This window comes from Myxine glutinosa, chromosome 7, assembly GCF_964187855.1.
Source record: "Myxine glutinosa chromosome 7, kmMyxGlut1.1, whole genome shotgun sequence".
Taxonomy (NCBI): domain Eukaryota; kingdom Metazoa; phylum Chordata; class Myxini; order Myxiniformes; family Myxinidae; genus Myxine; species Myxine glutinosa.
In genome coordinates this window covers 129,841,229-129,858,229 of record NC_136267.1, presented here as the reverse complement: position 1 = coordinate 129,858,229, position 17,001 = coordinate 129,841,229, and the positions used below count along the sequence as shown (strand labels likewise).

The 17,001-nt window shown below is 41.1% G+C and overlaps 1 protein-coding gene across 1 annotated transcript in view; it reads left to right on the top strand.

Annotated features, from left to right (window-relative positions):
- Positions 1–17,001, top strand: part of VWDE (von Willebrand factor D and EGF domains) — a 184,755-nt gene that overhangs the window by 120,230 nt on the left and 47,524 nt on the right. Inside the window, exons 18-23 of the mRNA XM_068121625.2 lie at positions 4,170–4,389; positions 7,596–7,733; positions 11,566–11,667; positions 12,105–12,308; positions 15,546–16,406; positions 16,587–16,682. Coding sequence (XP_067977726.2) covers positions 4,170–4,389; positions 7,596–7,733; positions 11,566–11,667; positions 12,105–12,308; positions 15,546–16,406; positions 16,587–16,682 — 1,621 coding nt within the window. The remainder of the gene's footprint in view (positions 1–4,169; positions 4,390–7,595; positions 7,734–11,565; positions 11,668–12,104; positions 12,309–15,545; positions 16,407–16,586; positions 16,683–17,001) is intronic.

The window sequence follows — 17,001 nt, the reverse complement described above, 5'->3', positions numbered from 1 at the left end:
TTTTAAAAAAATTTTTATTTTATAGACAAAATCTTGGCTCATGGAAGAGCAAGGTGACAGACCATAAAAAGACAATGTACTGAAAATGGGGCAGTGAGGTAACGGGTTAACAGAAAAAGCAATAGAATGAGCAAACAGGAAAAGAGCAGGGGAGGAAGCACAGTAACCTACAAGTAAAAAGGTTGGGTTAAGTAGGGTTAATGGGGGTAAATGTCTTGTGGGTAAGGGATGGAGGACACATGAGATGGTGGTGAACCACCAGCTCAAAACCCTGGAGAGAGGAATGTGACAGAATCAACGTCTGGAAAGCAGTTCCACAGAAGAAGCCCAGACTTGAATCCCATTGAAAATCTGTGGAAAGACTTCAAAATTGCTGTTCACCGACGCTCCCCCATCCAACTTGACAGAGGTTGAGCAAATCTGCAAGAAAGAATGGGAGAAAGTCCCCAAATCCAGATGTGCAGAGTTCATACAGACATACCCAAGTATACTTGAAGCTGAAATCTCTGCCAAAGGTGCTTCTATGAGGTATTGACTCAGGGTTGAATACTTATGTAGATTAGACATATCTATATTTCATTTTTAATTATATCATAATTGTAAAAATTTCTAAAAAAACAAAAACCTTTCGACATTATGGGATGGATTCCTCTTACTCATGATACAATTGAAGCATCACTCGTAATATCCTCTCCCACCGCCACCAGGACCAACGCTATATGGTACATATTTACGAAAAAAAATTGTGTTGCCCTACCTTCGGAACTCATGTTGAGGGCGGCAAATTAAGTCGCTATATCCTTTGCCATATGAACCATAGTTCCTAACAACAACTAACCCTAGCAACTCTGCAAGAAGCTACGAGAGCATTATCACTTTGCCCCTCCCCTGGGGTGGAGTCAAAGGTCAAATACCAAAACATACAAAATACGGGCACATTTTAAAATGAAACTGTGTGGATGGAATCAACATTGAAGGACACATTAAATATGTTTTTAAAAAAAATTGAATTTGACCCCGGGTTCATGTTAAGGGTCAATACAGAAGTCACAATCACAGTCACAGGGGTCCAAACGGAAGATTTTTTTTCCAGCGTATCCTGTAGGGCAATGCCGTCTGGAACAGCGTTTGTCTGTCCGTATATACTGTATGTATGTATGTCCCTCCCGCCTGCATTTTGCGGGTTTATTACTCCCACGAGGGAGTAATGCATTCGATCGTGTCCGTCCGTGTGTGTGTTCATGTGTTTGTGAACAAGATATCTGGAAAAGTTCTGAACGGATTTGGATGAAAGTTGGTGGGATGATTGCCCTTGGGATAAGGAAGAATTGATTCGTTTTTGGTGAAGCTCAGGATATTATTCCGGATCCAGGAATTTTTTGAAGGATTTTTTACCATTGGAAGATAGGGCTCAGCAACGGCCACCCACGGCGGGAGTATGCGCTCTACTGAGTGGCGTTCTAGTTCCCTTTAAAATTAGTTTTCTCTGCAACCGTTGGTTCGATTGACACATTTTCCCCATAGGAGCACCTCCTCATGTAGAAGTTTTAATAATAATTATGACGTCATCGGTCACGTGGTGCTGGTGCCATCTTGGAAAAACCGAAAAACTTTGCACCTCTATATATCCAAAACCACTCAATGGAAAAAAATTAATGGTGGCTCATTGTAAAGTACTCACCATGGGTAATAAACTAATAACATATGTTAATGATTATATCATAGGTGGCTTCATTATGGCATCAAAAATCGACAAATACAAATCTTCATCTGATCAGTATGAAATTTCTTGAGCGTGATCTAGGGATAAATAGGTCAAGGGAAAAAAATGATGATGTCATCGGTCACTTGCCTCGGCAGCCATATTTTTACAGCATAGCCCATAGGGCAATGCCATCTGGAACAGCGTTTGTCTGTCTGTCTGGTGTATGTATGTATGTATGTATGTATGTATACTGTATATGTATGTATGTCCCTCACAGACCTCCACCAATCAGAGCTGAGGATCTAGTCACATGACAGGGGGACAGCAGATCCTCCACTCAGCAGATCCAAGCCTGGCTATGGGTTGTTAGACTATCAGTCTTGTTAAACTCAAAATTTGATATTGAGCTATTACTGGTGGCATCTTTCAACTTTTGGTGCAAAGTGTGGGTTTTGCCATGGTGCACCATCTCATTCTTACATTATACTGTCTGCTGCTCAAAATAACCTTGAAGTAGTTAACAGAAGTTCAATAAATCTGTGCTGTGTGTTATTAGTCCCCTACCGGTGTACACCGGAGGGGACTATAGGTTTGCACGCCGTCCCTCCGTCCCTCCGTCCGTCAGTCCGTCAGTCTGTCACGCAAAGAACAGTTTTCCGGACTTTTTTTCTAAACGCTTAATGCTAATGATTTCAAACTTGGTACATGGTTTCTTCATGATAAGTTACAGGTCAAGTTCGAACTTCACGACGTTTCGATCATTTTTGACAAAGTTATGGCACTTTGAACTTTGGGAATTCTGATAATTCCTTAACTCGGTGCCATTTTAAGTTTTAATTTCCTTTAAAAAAAGATTTTCTCTGCAATAATTGGACCGATTGAGATAAATTTTTCACCATATGAGGGACTCGGTCCGTAGAATATTTTAATGGTAATTATGACGTCACAGGTCACGTGGTTCGGCCGCCATATTGTTTTTCGTGAAAACACGAAAACCCCTTTTTCTCTGCAACGGCTGAACAGATCGAGGCCAACCTTTGCATGCAGAATCACATAGCCATGACGAACAAAAAAGTCAACGAGCATGACGTCATGCATCACATGGTTTCAGAGTTATGACGTTTTTAAGCATTAACCTTTAAAACCGAGCTCCTCCCTCATTTTTGATCCAATCAAGGGGAAACTTCACAGATCTGTTCAGCATGTCAATCTACTAAAATGTCCTTTTGCAATTTGCGATAGGGCACGTGGTTTGGCAGATATCGTTAATTAAACGAAAATATTTTTTAAAAATCAATATGTTTATTCCAGAGTTCTCCTCAAGCCGCACCGCGCGCCGTCAGCCTCGTCTCGCGAACGTCAACAGCGCAACACAGCGTTCGCTTTCCGGAGGGGCGGAGCCAAGCCGAGCAACATATATATACACATCGATCATTGATCGTGAACCGGAAAATATAATAAATTACTGATATTTAACGACTCGAAAGGTTCTTTATCAACAACTTATTTTCTCATGCTTCTGCTGACCTGTCTGCAAGGTGTATAAATCGAAGTCCCGAGTGCGAATCACAGGTGAGCCCGTCCTGAAGTAATTAGCGATTGGGAACGATTCAGAACCTGTGGATAAATAACCCTTGGAAAATTCCCCAACAGTTTTCCGGACGACAGACTGCCGGTAGGGGACATGTATTGCAGCGCAATACTCAGAATGCTTATTACTTTGGTTATACCTACCTACTTACTTTGGTTATACCTACTTTGGTTATAGATGGAGGAAATGTTGAGTTGGATCTTGGAGACGGCGTGAAGCTGGAAGGTGTGAAAACATTTTGCTACCTCGGAGACATGCTGAATGGAGAAGGTGGATCAGACTCGGCAACGGTTGCTCGAGTGAGATGTGCATGGAAGAAGTTTCGGGAACTGAGTGGCGTGCTGATGAGGAGGAGAGTGTCGCTGAAGCTGAAGGGAAAGGTGTATGCTGCATGTGTGAGAAGTGTTATGATTTATGGGAGCGAGACATGGGTAATGAACGTAGAGCAGCAACGAAGGCTGGAAAGGGTGGAAATGCGAATGGTTCGATGGATGTGCGGAGTATCGTTGAGAGAGAGGAAGACAAATGATGAATTGCGAAAGATGATGGGAATATTGCCTGTGATTGATGCTGTGAAGAGGAACACGTTGAGATGGTTTGGTCATGTGTTGAGGAAGGATGAAAGTGACTGGTTGAGAAGAGTGATGGAAATTAATGTAGAAGGAAGTAGAGGACGGGGAAGACCGAGAAAGACTTGGCTAAAGATGGTGGAAGAAGAAATGCGGGCAAGGGGGTTAACAAGGAGAGATGCAGAAAATAGGGCAAAATGGAGAAGATTGTCATGGGGACCGCAAGGCTAACCCCCGCTCTAGCACGGAAAATGGCCTTAAAATGCATGTTGTTGTTGTTATATACCTACCCTGCTTCCTGCAGATGACGGCTCGTTCCTGTGAATGTGAAAATGGTGGATCATGTGTGCCCAATGTTAACTTTCCACCTGGGAGCGGTGAATACCTCTGCATGTGTGCTCCGGGATTCCTTGGCGATCATTGCCAAGAGGAGCGTGATGAATGCCAGTCGAGCCCTTGCGTAGCAGGAATCTGCATCGATGGTGTAAATAACTACACATGCATATGCCCAGCTGGATACCAAGGTGGGTAATACTCAGGCCATGAGAGCTCTACATAATCCCAGAAGTACATGAGATCTCTACATAATCCCGGAAGTAATTCAGATGCCGATCATATTGTATGAGTGGTTCAAATTTCACCTGAACTTTTGTTTACATAAGGCAGAGTATATTGTATGTAGATCAGGCATGACCCCACCATTGGGGCTTGTGGCACACAACTTTTGTTTTTGTAAAATAGCTAAATTACTGCCACCATTGCCCCCAACCCACGCCCCTCTCATCCCCTCATATTATCTCGGGAAGTCAATAACCCATGCAGCCAACAATGATAACATTTAGGGCATCATCTGAGTATATACTGTATGGAAAAAAACAAGAAAACCCATAGCAAAACATTCCCGCTAATGAATCCGACAAAACCATAAAATTTCCTTACAACAGCTTTCTTTTACAATTATACTCTTTGTATACAAGGTCGAAGCTCGTGGAAGAACGAGAACACTGAATGGATCAGGACGCAGAACGAGAGAGGGGAAACACCAACAGCAAAGAGAGGGGGGAAACAGCAACAGCAGAGAGAGAGAGAGAAACACCAATAGCAGCTGAAAGAGGGGGGGGGGGGGGGTAGGGGGGAAGGAAACACCAACAGCAGAGAGAGAGGGAGAAACACCAATAGCAGCTGAAAGAGGGGGGGGGGGTAGGTGGGAGGGAAACACCAACAGCAGAGAGAGAGGGGGAAAACACCAATAACAAAGAGAGAGGGAAAGACCAACAGCAGAGAGAGAGAGGGGAACACCAACAGTAGAGAGGTAGAGAGAGAGAGGGGAAACACCAACAGCAGAGAGAAGGGAAACACCAACAGCATAGAGAAAGGGGGAAAACACCAATAACAAAGAGAGGGGAAACACCAACAGCAGAGAGAGGGGAAACACCAACAGCAGAGAGAGGAGAAACACCAACAGCAGAGAGAGGGGAAACACCAACAGCAGAGAGAGGGGAAACACCAACAGGAGAGAGAGAGAGAGAGAGAGAGAGAGAGAGAGAGACAGACAGACAGACAGACAGACAGAGAGAGACAGAGACAGAAAAAAAACAAGGAAAAAAAACACCAACAGCAGAGAGATAAAGAGGGAAAACACCAACAGCAGAGAGATAAAGAGGGAAAACACCAACAACAGAGAGATAAAGAGGGAAAACACCAACAGCAGAGAGATAAAGAGGGAAAACACCAACAGCAGAGAGATAAAGAGGGAAAACACCAACAGCAGAGAGATAAAGAGGGAAAACACCAACAGCAGAGAGATAAAGAGGGAAAACACCAACAGCAGAGAGATAAAGAGGGAAAACACCAACAGCAGAGAGATAAAGAGGGAAAACACCAACAGCAGAGAGATAAAGAGGGAAAACACCAACAGCAGAGAGATAAAGAGGGAAAACACCAACAACAGAGAGATAAAGAGGGAAAACACCAACAGCAGAGAGATAAAGAGGGAAAACACCAACAGCAGAGAGATAAAGAGGGAAAACACCAACAGCAGAGAGATAAAGAGGGAAAACACCAACAGCAGAGAGATAAAGAGGGAAAACACCAACAGCAGAGAGATAAAGAGGGAAAACACCAACAACAGAGAGATAAAGAGGGAAAACACCAACAGCAGAGAGATAAAGAGGGAAAACACCAACAGCAGAGAGATAAAGAGGGAAAACACCAACAACAGAGAGATAAAGAGGCAAAACACCAACAGCAGAGAGATAAAGAGGGAAAACACCAACAGCAAAGAGATAAAGAGGGAAAACACCAACAACAGAGAGATAAAGAGGGAAAACACCAACAGCAGAGAGATAAAGAGGGAAAACACCAACAGCAGAGAGATAAAGAGGGAAAACACCAACAGCAGAGAGATAAAGAGGGAAAACACCAACAGCAGAGAGATAAAGAGGGAAAACACCAACAACAGAGAGATAAAGAGGGAAAACACCAACAGCAAAGAGATAAAGAGGGAAAACACCAACAACAGAGAGAGATGTGTGGACCGCAGTGGTGATTATGTTGAGAGATAAATATGCACCATGGTAGAATAAAGATTGATGTTAGTATCTGTTTTTATTTCATTTGAATATCTTTAATTGTTTTGGAGAAAAATAAAAGGAGGCATTAATTCTAAACACGCCCTCGTAGCATAACATTGGATCAGCACGAACTTAGAGGATATTTTCCCAATAAGCGTAATCAGGAGGTAATATGACCATAAATTGGGTAAAACAAAATAGGAATTTTGTTGATCACTTCAGTTTTGCGTTAGCAAATGATATTTTCTCACACACAGGTTTTATTTTTACATTTTCAGGTTGTCACATTTGTTATTCGCTCCCGTGTTAACATTCAATGAGTGAAAATGTTGGGAAATGTGCACCTTTGATTGGTTAATTATGATTGGTGACGTCATTGTGCAGAGAGTGATTTTTTTCCTTCTCTCCACAAAATACATAGTGACGAATTTAAGATCCTGTGCTAGTAAAATGATAGCATATATACACCGTGAGATGTCGTGAAACGTCACTTCAACCTCAAGATGAGAATCGCGTCCTTGCTCAAGGAGTTTCACACTTTCCTCCGCCAACCTTTTATGGTCACACACTCTGGAAAATGCCAAGGTGCACATATACAACCTGGTTCAGTATACTTAGGAGGAACACTGCAATACTGTAAATCTATCCACATCTATAACCATTTATAGTCACTATAGCTTCAAGTTTTGCACAGTGTTGTGTATATATTCAATGCACTTTCACACACTTACATACACATACATACACTCACATCCGGGGTCTGCCTAGCAGGCACGTAAGACATCGGCCATTATAAAGCTCGCAGTGTTAGTGTGAGAAATCTCTGAGGATATCCCGGAGACTCAATAGCTCAGTGGGCTGTCACCGCGTAAGTGATGAGGTTCCTGGGTTTGAGTCCCTGGTTGATTCAGAATTTTTTCACACTAGCCCCATGCAGGAATTTACTTCCTGTTTCTTAAATTATCTCACTACATATTCTATATAAAATCAAATCCTTACAAAAATGTCATCCTCTCTTGACATACATTTAGAGAACAATGTATGTAAGTTTATTCGGTTATTTTTGCATCTTCTGTTCATTTTTGTCTTCCTTTCTTTTTTCAAATGGCTAAAAATGTCCTTCACAAATAATTAACCAGAAACCTTGCATTTTACAGGCAATTCCTGCACAGAAGATATAGATGAGTGTGCATTGCAATCATGCTTTCAGGGTGTAAGATGTACCAACATTATCGGGTCCTTTCTCTGTGGTCCATGTCCACATGGATATACTGGCAACGGTCTTTCCTGTACCGGTGAGCTGCCACTCCATATTAATGAAGTGATACTGAACATTATTCCAGGCCCAAGGTAACTATGAAAACTTGAAAGCACACATGGAAGCTACGCTCGATCATACATGCATTAATAAGGCACAATTACAAGATGTGCAGAAGAATGGTGAGAACTTTAAGATGGAGAATAGTTTTTTTCCAATAAGTCAAATAATAAATGAGCAGCAAGGTTGAAAAACTTTAAACTTGGAAAGTGGATATTCGGTAATTGATAGGTAGAATGTGTTCTTCATGATGTCGATATTGTTACAGGAAGATGCTGAGTTATGAAGAATTGTACAATGTATGTATATATATATATATATATATATATATATATATATATATATATATATATATATATATATATATATATATACATACATACACATATACATACACATTTACATACACATATACATACACATTTATACTGTTGGACTTCACCATTCATGGTCCCAACATTCGCAGACCCACGTATTCATGGTTGATAAAGTGCGACCTGCTTCTACATTTGCGGCCCTGTGTTTCGCGTATTTGCGGTTTGTCACGGGTGTATTTGCAGTTTTTCTGATCTGCTTCGACATGCGGGGCCCTGTGCTTCACATATTCGCGTTTTTTCACGGGCATATTCGCAGTTTTTCCCTAATGAATCACAAACCGCTAAGGAACCTATCCCCCTTGTTCCATTGAAACAATGCCCCAACATTTGCGGATTCAACATTCACCGGATTTTTCAGTAACGTATCCCCCACGAATGTCGGGGTTCCACTATGTCAAAGGGAGGCGCAAAGCACCCCACGCTTTATATAAGGGATGGTTTCTCTGCATGCAGCTTTAACATGGGGACTGAAAACACTTTTCTCGGCTTTAACTGGAAGAAATCGGCTGCAAATTTCAGAAGTAAATGCGTTGTACGTTGAGGTAATACGTTCCAAATTTCAGCAACGTCTGTTTCCACTTTCTTGAATTTTATTTATAAAACCCTCAAAATCACGTTGGTGTCTGTCCGTCCGTCTCGCCACTCAAAATGTGTTGGTGCACATATCTCAAGGGCTATACATTGAAACTAGCTGAAACTTGGAATATACATCAGCCAATAAATAGGTCTGGTTAATGGCTTTTGAAACAAATTCCACCTACAGTCACGTGAAAAAGTAAGTACACCCCGTGTAAAGTTTGGACTTTTTCAACATATTTCAACATACAGCTATTTGATCTTCATTTCAACAATATTGATAGATAAAGGTGATATAATATAACAAATATCATGAAACATTTACATTTTGTAGTCCATTGTATAATTTAAATAAACATAAATGCAAATTTCGCATGTGGAAAAACTAAGTACACCCCTACATTTATCACTACTTCAAATACCTAAAATTAGAATCAGGTGCACCAGCTCAGGTGCAAATGATTAGAACATCGTTAGAGAGGATCTTGGAGGAACCTGTCTTATTTAAACCTCAGACATTTAGATGGGTTTGCTCTTGCCGCCCCAGCAAGTTCAGCCCGAGAGCAGGCCGCAAGATGCTGAAAGGAGTCTCTAAAAACCCCAGAATGTCATCACGGGACCTACAGGTAGCTCTTGCCACTGTTGATGTCAAAGTGCACGAGTCTACCATTAGAAAGAGGCTGCACAAATTTGATCTACATGGGAGGTGTGCCAGGAGGAAACCTTTGCTGTCCAGAAAGAACATCAGGGCAAGACTAAAGTTTGCCAATGAACACCTCGGCAAAGACCAGCACTTCTGGAACAATGTGCTCTGGACAGATGAGTCAAAGGTAGAGCTATTTGGCCACAGTACCAGAAGACATGTTTGGCGAAAACCAAAGACAGCATTTGACCACAAGAACCTGATACCAACTGTAAAGCATGGTGGTGGAAATATTATGGTTTGGGGCAGCTTTGCTGCATCAGGGCCTGGACAGCTCACCATCATAGAATCCACTATGAATTCTTCATTGTACCAGAGGGTGCTTGAGGATAATGTGAGGTCATCTGTCGGAAAGATGAATCTCAATCGAAGGTGGACCTTGCAACATGACAATGACCCTAAACATACCAGTAAATCCACCAAGGAATGGCTGAAAAGAAAGAAATGGAGGGTTCTGGAATGGCCAAGTCAAAGCCTGGATCTAAATCCCATCGAGATGTTGTGGGGGGATTTGAAACGAGCTGTGCATGCAAGAAACCCCTCAAACATCGCACAGCTGAAATAATTCTGCATGGAGGAGTGGGCAAAAATTTCTCCCAGTTGATGTCACAGACTGGTAGATAGTTATAAGAAACGCCTACTTGAGGTTGTTTCTGCCAAAGGGGGCAATACCACCTATTAGAGCCAAGTGTGTACTTACTTTTTCCACATGCGAAATTTGCATTTATGTTTATTTAAATTATACAATGGACTACAAAATGTAAATGTTTCATGATATTTGTTATATTATATCACCTTTATCTATCAATATTGTTGAAATGAAGATCAAATAGCTGTATGTTGAAATATGTTGAAAAAGTCAAAACTTTACATGGGGTGTACTTACTTTTTCACATGACTGTAAATGCCATAGTTTTTGCTTTAAAATTAAATATATATAAATATATATACTTGAATAAATATACACTCACCTCTGAGCGAAATAGCCTGGGTTCAAATCGCAGCCTCGCTATAAACTCTCAGCCTGTTTTTTGTAGGCTGCATGATTCAATATGTGTATCGTCCCTCGGATGGACGTTAAACTGGGCGTCCTGTCTGTTTTACATGCTTGCTACACAAACCGTGTGTGTGTGTTTGTGTGTGTGTGCATGTGTGTCATTGGTTGTTATCTCAATATGCGGGTTTCAGAAGGTGGAACAGAGCCCTCTCAAGACTGAAAGTATCCGCACTGTTTCCCTCTCCATCCCCGAAGTGGCAACAATGTCTTTCCGTGCAACCTCCTGTTTGATATCTGGGTATGCCTGGTCTCGGTATGCTCCTTCTCTGTTTCATCCTTTTTTGATGGGCTGGAGTCGGCAAAACCCAACAAGCTGCAAGGTCAGATTCCAAATGCATGCCGATTGGTGCAACTCCAGGAGCCACATGCGCGGACTCGCTACCTCAACAAAGCTGCCTTCCTCGGGTCGGTTCTCGCTTCCATCAAAGTAGTTGTATTCGGCGTGGTCCTCAATCCCAATGAACTCGGCCTCTCTCGTCCTCAATGGGTGGAACTTGGCAAGGGTGAGTCGACGATCTTCGAGCCTTCTCTCCTGGCAGCATGAGGTCAACAAGTCCCACCAAGCTGTAGGACCAGGCCGTGTCACAAACGCATGCCGAACAGCGTGATACTGGGCACCTGGCACGGCTCCTCGTTCCCATCAAAGCTGCCATTTTCGGCTCGGTCTTCGCTGCCTTCCAAACTGTTATTTGACCCGGCCTTCGGTCCTTTCCGTCCCAGGAGAGAGTGGGTGGCAACGAGCTCATTTTGCCGGTGCTCATATTGCCGACCTCAGAAGGACGACAGGCTGAGGCCACCCACCAGGTGTTATTTAACAGTACGACAGGGGCTCAAACTCAAGACCCTAAGATCTTAGGGCAGCCACCGTAACTGTTAGCCAACACCGGGCTTAAATTTCCAGTTCAAACTGAATTAATGCTGGTTTAAAATGTTTGTTTTTTAACAAAATGATACATTCACCTCTGAAGTTTTAATATTTTCCTTTTCTGCATAATTGTAATACTAGTTGTCATTTTTGATAACAGGAAGTGGAATTATTTGTCCAGCTTGCCTAAACATCTGTACCTCAAATCATTCTGCCACTGTTCTTCTGCAGCATTTGACTCTTCTACTTATGATCACATGCGAGATCCTGTGACGATGCATGTAACACCTGTTCAGAAGATCACAGAATCTACTGATTCGACCACAATGTCAAGCAAGTTCACACAAACATAGTTGGTATCCTCAGACGTCTTTTTCATTTTGCTGTTACCTAGAAAAAAAAATCACAATTTCACAACTGAAGTAAAACAGTAAGTACAGCTGAGCAATATCATGCACTTGTGAGATGGAATGTGTTCTTTATATCTGTACATAGCTACTTGTAGTTGGATACAAAGGTACGTCATTGAAGCAGACACGTCAGCCACCTTAAGTTTGCCCAGAACCGTGTGCCAGCTTAAGAACCTTGTGCTTCAGAATGTGAGATGCCTGTCGTCAAATCACCAGAATATATCGGTTGTGTCTATTTTCAGTGAATTGAAAACTTGATCTCTGGCTGATTACTCAGTGGGGAGAAAACTGTTAATGTGGATGTTCTTTGACGAGCCCCCTATTTATTGAATCGAATATATCTTGCCATGCAATGAACAGGCCAGCCATTGCTCAGCATCGCCACAGCTGGACCACCACAACAGTGGCTTATCTCGGCATCCTTCAGTCCATGCAAACAACAACCATGCTTCCCTGGTGTCATCTGCATGGAGCGTGCGGCAACACAAGGCGGGTTCATCTGTGGTCAATGCCCACCTGGGTTTTATGGAAATGGACAGACTTGCCGGAAAGCCGCACAACACGGTAAGCATGAGCATGGGTGTGTGATAAGTGACATGGTCTTTGATAAGTTATTTTATTGCTATACATGTTTACTTAGTTAATCAAATGTTAACGAGCATACATTTTGAGAGATTCAGTCAAATATCAACTTCATTCCATCTGATTTATTGAAAGATGCGTGTAGTGTGTGAGCATTCCAGAAAACTATACATTGCCTGACAAGCTTTATAAAGGACCTGTATTGTGATACAAACATATTGTGATAAAATATCTCCATTAAATGGGTGCAACATGAACAAAGACCCTTCTTTTGTAAGGCATTAGCCATTAACGTGTAACAGGAATCCAAACTTTAAAATGATATTTAAGAACCGCATCCAGACTTACTGCTCATCACCACTCCTTCATATCTGCCTGTGGAATCGCCTTCTGGAAACTTCTATTATCCCGTTCCCTCTGGAGCGTCAAGGAGACATCCCAACAACTTGCGTTGTCTTTCATCGCTTATTAATGATCTTTTCTACCTCTGCTAAGCCTCCCCACACATATTCCTCTTACCAGCAGGATTGACTCTCTGTCAGTTCTCGTTTATTCGTTTATTCACCTGACTTCTCCTGTGTCCATTTGCTTCCTACAAACACGGTGTTGGTTGGGCATCCTCTGTAGTTTTGCTCCTCCTTGAGCCTTGATCCAACCCTGAGGGAAAAATACCGTTATAAAATCGACTGAAATGACAGAAACTTAAGGAATTTTTTTTTTATAGCTCCCTCCATTTTTCAGACATTGGTCTGAAATTAGCAGTTATTGGCAGTTATTGTTATCCCACACGCAAAGCCAAAAGTGGGGTAAACAACTGCTTCACTTTGTCTGTCTGTCAACTTGACTGAGGAACTACTTAATATCAATTGAATTATATATTTTGAACAATACAATTTACTTACAACAATACAATACAATACAATACAACAATACAATTTATTTTGAACAATACAACAATACAATACAATTTTGAACAAATATGTTCATCCCTCACTCTCTTCAATCCCACTCCACCCTCCAGGTCTTTAAAACAGCTGTTCACCACCATCTCTTATCTTCCCCCATCCAAAACCTTGATCTTTTCTACCCCCGCTAATTTCACCCAAATCTACCCCAAATCCACTTTTTTGAAATACCAACCTATGTCCTGGAAGTCCTTGGTGTCCTTGTGTTTTATACTTCTCCCACCCCCCCCCCCCCCTTCCCACGCCTCCTCCCCCCAAGCCCTCTCCCTCCCACACTTCTCCCTGCTCTCAAATGTTGTGTTTGTGTGCTTCCCCTTCTCTCCCCATCTTGTCTTCCGCTCCCTCTTTTTATATATTTTGTTTGTCTGGTTGATTTGTTTGTGAAATAAATGTTAGCTCTTTCACGAGCCTCGATTCAGTATATTAAAAAAAAAAAAAAAAAAATGCAGAACACGAATCAGAACATTTACGCCCCCTCTCCCGGAGCTTTCCAGATTTGGCAAATTGTACGGAATCTCATCTCGATCGTGCATACACAGAGAGAAGTAAGGTAGTTTTTTTTAGTCTGTCTGCCTATCTGGCAGTCAAACAAAATTGAAAAATATTCCAAACTGGAAATTTGCTATTTTTAGGGATGTTATAAACTATAAAGGACACAAACAACAGGCACAAAGAACTAATGTGATGTATTGAATAAGGTAATGTAAAAGGCACCACAACAATGGTGGTAAACTTCCGAATTGTTTTTTCCTACAGTCTTTAAAACCTTTATTTTATGAGCCCCCATTGGACTTAGTCCAAAACGGGGGCTTATGGATTTTGGTCTCGTCCGTGCATCCGTGCGTGCGCAACCATATCACGGTGATGTATAGACCGATTTTGTTCATACTTGACACAAAGACAATACAAGACGGTTTAGATAGGCACCATTTTTTTCGCGATGCGATCAAAGATGGCCGACTGGCAGCCATTTTAGTTCTAAAAAACCCGATGTCGAACACGTCAACCGATGTCCTAAAAAACCTGATGTCCTCAACCATTTCTCGGACATGCATTTGCCGATGTTGTTCAAACTTGGCAAACAGATAATGAATTATGGCTTACATAAGCACGCTGTTTCTTTTTGAGATTAGATCCAAGATGGCCGACTGGCAGCAATTTTGTTACTTAAAAGTGTCTCCAACAATTTCTCGTACATGCATGGTCCGATTTTGTTCAAACTTGGCAGAAGCACAGTACATGATGGCATACATGTGCACCTCACTCTATTTTGCAATCTGCTCAAAGATGGCCGACTGGTAGACTGGCGGCCATTGTAGTTGTAAAAAACCCTATATTGAAAATGTCATCGACCTTTTCTCGGATATGCATTTACCGATCTTGTTCAAACTTTGCACACAGATAATGAATGATGGCTTACTAGTGCATTGTACAACATATTCACTTATAGTAGTGCACTGTACAACATATTCACTTGTAGTAGTGCATTGTACAACCTATTCGCTTATACTAATGTATATAGCGCACTGTACAACCTATTCACTTATATAGTATAAAAATATAATATATAGATAATATAATATATATAGATAAAACATATACAGTAAGGGGTGTTGCAAAATATTTTACCTTTTTTCCCCCTGAGAACCCGTTACGGTTGTGCATGCATTCGGGGGAAAAAAAGGTTAAATGTTTTGCAACACCCCTTATATATGATTACTGATTAGTTATACTAGTGCACTGTACAACTTATTCACTTATACTTGTGCACTGTACACCTTATTCACTTATACTATATAGAGCACTGTAAAACGTATTCACTTATAGTAGTGCACTGTACAACCTATTCATTTATACTATAGTGCACTGTACAACTTATTCACTTATACCAGTGCACTGTACAACTTATTCTCTTTTATTGCATATTTTCTGTGACAATCCTTGTTTTAATGAGAGAAATTTGATGTACATTTTCACCTTTTTGTCACATGCTTAATAGATTAATGTATAATAAATGTAAAAACATTCTTTCTCAGCAAATTTAATCTAAACAGCAATTGATGTTTGGCACTTTTTTGGCAATATCACACTTATTGCATTATTTGGAAAAGTTGGGGACTATCTCCTTGAATACATTGAATTGTTAACTTATAACAAGCAGAGAATGTTAAACATTTCACTCGTAGAAATACTGGAAAAAAAATATTGACATATTGCTTGTTTTTTGCTGGTAAACTGATTATTTGCTTTGTAGTTTCCAGATATCCATGGCATCACACCGGCTCTTTATACAAGAACTACCATCACCTCCCAATGAGTCCTGTGGACAAGCTTCGTGCTGAAGTGGCCCAGAGGACACATTCAAACCCAGCCACCTTCTTCCAAAGAGCCTCTTCAATTTCACTTCAGCCCATTAAGCAACCCAAGGATTTGCACATTAAAACAACTCAACGAATCCCAGGAATGACTGTCGATTATAGAAAAACAGCTCAAGTGAACCAACCTTTTGCAACTGCTCCACCCCAACCGAACATATTTACACCCTCAGAATTTACTCATGTGAATAGGCATGATAAGCCTCCAACTACAGGTGGCATAACAACTCCTCAGATATTACATTCTACAGAGACTCCACAAACCTTAACAAACCCTGTAGATACTAAAGAAAGTGTTCTAACTTTCTCGACTCCACCTATCAATGTAACTACTTGGGCTTCCACGAAAAAACCCACAACCAGTTACGCCCAGAACAAGATGCCTTCATTGATTAGATCTCAAGAACATCGCAATTGGCAAAAAGTTGTTGATCGAAGGTTAACCAGTGTACATCATAATTTGGACTTTGGGCCATATTTTCGACTGAAAAATAATTTCCCAAGAGGCGGTCTGCAGCAGGTTTTCTTGCACAGACTCACGGCATCTCCACTGCACTCACCAAGTCAACTGGGCTCACGAGCATCCCTTGTAGCACAGCTTGCAATCTCAAAACCTATAGACACTGACATGGAGGAAGACCACTCAGCTTCTTGGGACCTATCTGGATCGTTGGACAGACCCGATGATTTGAGACGATGGCCATCGGATTGGGAGTCTCATAGTGTCATTACTGATATGGGTAAGATCTCAACAATGTAGGATAAATTGACAATGAGCAATAATGGTTAAAAATGTCAAGTGGAAAGTTGAATAATTGACTGGGTTATAACACCCATATCTTCGGTTGTGTATGACCTTGGAGCTGATTTATATTATTTGAAGCTTTTATGTTGTGATGATGTGCGGTGTTATTTTTCAGGCTCATGTGGTGTCTCCTGCGGAAGAAACATGGAATGTGTTTCTCATGGCGTCTGTCGTTGTAAGCCAGGTTACATGGGTTACAAATGTCTCTCAGGTGCATACTTCCATGGAGATGAACAAATGAAAATCCTTATTTCCTGTTTCCTGTCCTATTATTTGTAATGCTTATTTATGTCCCTTAATTAATTCTTACAAAACCCTATTTACATTTTCTTAACACATTGTTCATCGTGCTTGCAATGTGTTCTCCCTATTGCCCACTTCTGTTAAAAATGCAATGTTTTACAGGTAATATAACACTATTATAACAGCCATAATTATAATTATCAACTATATATATATATATATATATATATATATATATATATATATATATATATATATATATATATATATATACATACATATATATA